The sequence below is a fragment of the Nelumbo lutea genome, chromosome 1 (genome assembly GCF_056320005.1).
Source record: "Nelumbo lutea isolate HS-2025 chromosome 1, American lotus-T2T, whole genome shotgun sequence".
Classification (NCBI taxonomy): domain Eukaryota; kingdom Viridiplantae; phylum Streptophyta; class Magnoliopsida; order Proteales; family Nelumbonaceae; genus Nelumbo; species Nelumbo lutea.
The window spans coordinates 149,134,157-149,139,604 of record NC_142684.1 but is presented as its reverse complement, the minus strand read 5'-3'; the positions used below and the strand labels follow the sequence as shown (position 1 = coordinate 149,139,604).

The 5,448-nt window shown below is 39.2% G+C and overlaps 1 protein-coding gene across 1 annotated transcript; it reads left to right on the top strand.

Moving 5' to 3' along the window:
• The first annotated feature begins 449 nt into the window (after positions 1–449).
• On the top strand, positions 450–3,251 carry LOC148878297 (S-type anion channel SLAH1-like). The gene is made up of 2 exons (XM_088965913.1): positions 450–1,467; positions 2,830–3,251. The coding sequence occupies exons 1-2, from the start codon at positions 607–609 to the stop codon at positions 3,124–3,126; spliced, it is 1,158 nt and encodes a 385-aa protein (XP_088822039.1). The 5' UTR covers positions 450–606; the 3' UTR covers positions 3,127–3,251.
• The last annotated feature ends 2,197 nt before the right edge of the window (positions 3,252–5,448 follow it).

Here is a 5,448-nt window from a genome sequence, read left to right as displayed (position 1 = left end):
AAATTCTATCAATGATGACCGAAGGGTGGGTATAATGGTTTTGGAAGGTATTTTCGTTTCTATTCTTCCAAATCTACCACAAGATAATGTAGTATTTTACAGGATTGGAAAATAAGCCATCCCACCACTCCCAAAGTGAGGAATTATTTTCACTAAATCCTTTAATATTTGGGTTTAAGATATTCTAGATTTGTTTAACATAATAAAATTTTTTAAAATATAATCGATTTCTTCCGTTCCATCGAAGCTGCAACCAACATTTTAAATCCTACTATCACATCTAAACCTTCCATTTTAAACCCTAATAAATCGCTATATCTTTAACTCTAAAATCTAAAGTTCACATTGAAAATGTGTGGTCGGCTTGGGATACATATCCCACGCCGATGGTCCCACCATACAATCAACAAAGCCAAATATAAGTGCGCGACTTCTCTCTCTTTCTCTCCACGCTTCTCTAAATTATAAGGGCACAATTCAGACTCCTCTCCCCCCCTGCTTACTCCTTTCTCTGTATAAGCGGGTAATTTCTCTGCATAGGTTTCACCAACCAGAACCAGAAACAAAGGCCATTCTCTCTGTCACCACTGTTAACTCCAGTCACCGATGGATGACAAGAACTCCCAAACCCAGATCAACCTAGTGGTCGCTGAGCCTGTCATCGACATCCCAACACTAACACATCGGGGTCCTGTCAAGCAGAGTTCACCACCGCCCATCCTAGCTAGATTTCATGCTGGTTACTTCAGGATTAGCCTCTCTCTCTGTGGCCAAGCCTTTCTATGGAAGACGCTAGGCAAGCCCGCTAACGATTCCTTCGTCATTCGGAGACTGCTTCGCTTGCTCCCCTCTATGTCCTTCCTTCTTCTCTGGTCTATCGCACTTTTCATACTCATGACACTATCCCTTCTCTACCTACTCAGATGCTTCTTTCACTTTCGTATGGTGAAGGGTGAGTTCCTGCACCATGTAGGCGTCAACTACCTCTTCGCCCCGTGGATCTCGTGGCTCCTCTTGCTGGAATCTGCACCCTTCGTCTCTCCCAAATCCGTTCCTCATCTAGTGCTCTGGTGGGTAATTGTGATCCCGGTGGTGGCGCTCGACGTAAAAATTTACGGCCAATGGTTTATTAAAGGGAAGCGATTCTTGTCGATGGTGGCCAACCCCACGAGTCAGTTATCGGTGATCGGGAACTTGGTGGGTGCCAAAGCCGCAGCTGAGATGGGGTGGAAGGAGAGCGCGTTGTGTATGTTCTCGATAGGAATGGCACACTATCTGGTGCTCTTCGTCACACTCTATCAGAGGTTTTCAGGGAGAGAAAGAATCCCGGCGACGCTACGTCCCGTCTTCTTCTTGTTCTTCGCGACACCCAGCATGGCGAGCTTGGCCTGGGAGTCCATCTCTGGAAACTTCGACACCCCGTCAAAGATGTTCTTCTTCCTCTCCCTCTTCATGTTCATGTCTCTGGTAAATTTTTTTTTTTTTTTTGACGCCATGTCTCTGGTAAGTGGTAACTGACCATTCTAAAATTAGGTTTAAAAGAAGCGATTAAGATTTAAAGCGACAGTGTACGCGATGGAAATTTCTGTCATGCTCAAAAAGGGAAAGATCCCATTGACGAATGGATATGCACGACAACGCCACGGTTCCCGAGGTTCACGAGCTCCTCTGCTCGGTTTGGTCTAAACTAAACTAAACTTAGAGAAAAACTTGAGCAGTAGGGGTGGGGTGTTTACGACAAGCGCGGTAAGCGAACCGTGGGGTAATTTTCTAGACGGAACCGACATATTCGATTTTTAAATTCAATCGAATTGAAATCGAACCGGTGCAACCGGTAAAATAGTGTACGGTTCGGTTTTTCAATTTTTTTTATGTATTGAAAATTAAAAAAAGGGAAAAAAACCTTTCCTCTTGCGATTGAGAGTGAACAAAACAAAGACTGAGATTGAGAGAGATGAGTGATTAAGACTGAGAGAGAAGAGAAGGACGTTGGGGAAGAAGAAGAAGAGTCTGAAAGAGAGAATAGAGAGTGAGACAGTTGATCGCCTCGTCAAACGTTGGTGACGTTAATTCGGTCGTTGGAGGCCGTTGGTGATTCGATCGGAGGGCGGAGAGCTAGAGGCCGATGGTCTTGGGGAAGAAGAGAACTGAGAGTGACAAAGAAAGTTTAGAATCTCAGAGAGGAAAGAAAGGGGAAACTAGAAACCGGAAAGGCACGGCGGAGGTAGGAGGCTTACTAGGGACTAAGAGAGAGACTGCCAGTCTAGCAGTGTTTGCCTGTTTGCCAGTCGCCAGTTTGGCTGCCGGTCTGCCAACCTTTTGAAGAGAAAGACTGAAAGCCTAAAACCTGAAAGTCTTAATTCGGTAGTTTGACACTCTCAGATTGTCGAGCTTTTTTATTAGATTTTCAAAAAAATAAAAAAGATAATATATATATACCGATCCATTAGTTAACCGCTAGTGTTTTAAATGGTTAACCAAAACCGAATTAATAGAGTTCGTTCCAATGAAGAGAAGTTTAATTCTGATCTGAGAGATTCTCCTTCTTTCCTTTCTTGCTTCGTCTCACTTATTGCAAACGAACCCATCCAAACATACATCAAATTCAATTCAGATAATCCGTTCTCTCCAAAATGTTTAACAATAACATTCTTCCAATATTGTATATGGTGACCGATTTTAGCGTAGATATTACCTCTCCAGCAAAGATAATAATAATAAAAAAAAAGCGCAGATGATTCCAACATATATGATTTCAAATTAGCAATATTAATAGTGGATTTTATCATCTTCTAAACGTTCTTTCTCTTTTAATGGGAAAACATGCAGGTTTTCAGGCCAACCTTATTCAAGAAATCGATGAAGAGGTTCAATGTCGCATGGTGGGCTTATTCTTTCCCGTTGACATCGCTGGCATTGGCTTCGTCGGAATATGCACAAGGGGCGAAGGGAGTGGTCGCACACGGGTTAATGATGGTATTACTGACTCTCTCCGTCCTGGTTTTACTATCTCTCATGGTGTTCACCGCGCTGAATACTAGTACACTCTTGCATTACCACGATCCCGTGTTTGGGATGAGCACCTCACCGATAGACTTACAGACAAGACAACCAGATAAAAACTAATCAAGAACATTAAGCTTTGTAGCTGTATATTTAATTCCTGCCAATGATCTCTTCTGGTTTGACACGGCTAATGTACTAACATATTTCTCATAGACGTTGGGTGAATGATATGCAGTATTTTTGAGATGGGGATGTTGAGCGAATAGAGTCTAAGGGTTTTATATGTAAATTTAAAGTAGACGATCGATCGCCGATGCATGTTATACTAATCTATAAAATAACACGTGGCGACGGTGACGACGGCGATGCCGCCGACGAAAACTCTTGTCAAGAATGGGGAGTTCGAAGCAGACGTACGTAGCAAGAAAAAGAAGAAGGTTCTCTCAGTCTTGGTTTTGGGCGGAAATTCTGTGGGAAGGACGGTTTTTAAGGATGAGGGGAAAAGGAGCCATGTCCAAGGTTGTCGGAGCAACTATAGAGATTATTAATGGACAGGGAAACAAATCCCAGTTTAAGGATGGACTCAAATCTTTGTATCGATTAAACCGGACTATAAGGGCAGTAGAAGCCTTCGCTATATATGATTGTTCCATACCCAAAATGGAAGACCAAGGCTGCCTTTGGGGGGTAGGTGGTGTAAATGCTAAAACACGCGCTACAAATCATGACCACCTAGCTTGCAAGTTCGGATTGGAAACAATGCAAATAAGTGCGAATGTAAATGCGTAGAGTTTAAAATGGTTCATATAAATTGTAAAATTGGATTAGTTTTGCACCCATAGATTTATTTTTTTACCAAATAGACTTTTTAACTGTAATGGATGCAAACATGAACTCTAATAAAATATTTTATTTTATTAAAAACCCACTTTGAATACAAACTTTCCTCTTTTTTATTGATATACTTTTACATCTTATTATAAAAAATATGCATTGATCTGTCATTTGTCAATAGATAACTGTAATGTTGTTAAACACATGAAAAGATGAACTGGAGTGCAAATTTATCTTAAACCGGGATTTACACTCCATTTGCATTCTTTCCAAACACAACCTTATTTTACATTCTTCTCGTTTGGCAAGTAACAATGCAAAACATGGTTGTTCACCGATGGGAGGAGTAAATTTACTTGAAAATCAAAGTAGTTTTCACCCTAAGATCCAAGCAAACTCCGATAAGTTTGCAAATTTATTTTGACCTTAGGTGTTTTTACAATGTTTCCCTAAGGCATGCAAATTAGGATCAGGGTATAATAATGCATTGAACCAGCATTTACACTGTTCCGAAAATGCAACCCTTAATAATGCAATGAACCGACATTTACACTGTTCCCAAATGCAAACCAAGGGGTGAGTGTTTAAACCTTGTAATCCTTGTTGGAACACCTAGAGAAAAAATTGATATAGACGTATATGATCCAAACACAAAAATAATCAGTAAGGTGCCAATCAACTGATTGCTAAGGTGGAATCCCATCTGCACCTGGGTTAGGGAATGGGTTATCCCCCTTGTGTAGCCCTTTAGGCTATATTTGGTTTGAAGGAAAATGTAGGAAAATGAAAGAAAATATAGAGAACCTTTATAAATCTTGTATTAATTTCCTCATCTTTCCCATCCTTTCAATACCCTTTCCTTCAAACCAAACATAACTTAAGTAGATACAAAGAAAATACACAAAAATAATCACAAATCTTTGAGAACAAAACACAATGAAAAGGTTTAAATGCAATAGTATTCTGTCCAAAGAAATGAAAAACTGGACACAATTATCGGTGCTAGAGAATAATAAGCTATTAATCGAAGACCTCAACTACCAACTTAAAAGTTTTATGCTGAAAATGGTATCAGTATGACCTCAGCTAGCAACCTAAAACTTTAATGCTGAATACTTCTTCGAAAATGTTATCAGTTTGACCTTTGCTTGTCCCACACTTCAACCCCAATGCGTGAACGTGGGGATTAAGGATATAAGCGTCATTCCAAATACTGCACTGGCACTCCCACTCGTATGATCATGTCATTTGACGTCGTAGTAGGGTGCTGACGGTTCGGTTGCGCCTATTTTTGAGACCGAACTCCTACAATCGGTTTATGAAAAATCGGTAAACGAAGCCGATTGGTAATTAGTCGATTGATTCGGTTCGTTGGTTTTTTGTTTTTATAATATATATTATAAAAAATATATAAATATATAATAAGAATCTAAAATTATATATAAAATAAGAAATAATATATTATATATTATAAATATGTATTTATATATAATACATATTTATTAATTTATAATATATAAAAATATATAAAAATATATATAATATATATATAAATATATTTAAAATATATAGAAATATATGTATATCGATCAGTTCGGTTAATCATCA

Coding starts and splice junctions, on each gene's coding strand:
- LOC148878297 (XM_088965913.1), top strand. CDS start 607: ATGGATGACAAGAACTCCCAAACCCAGATCAACCTAGTGGTCGCTGAG. Junction 1,468..2,829: donor TCTTCATGTTCATGTCTCTG/GTAAATTTTTTT, acceptor GAAAACATGCAG/GTTTTCAGGCCAACCTTATT.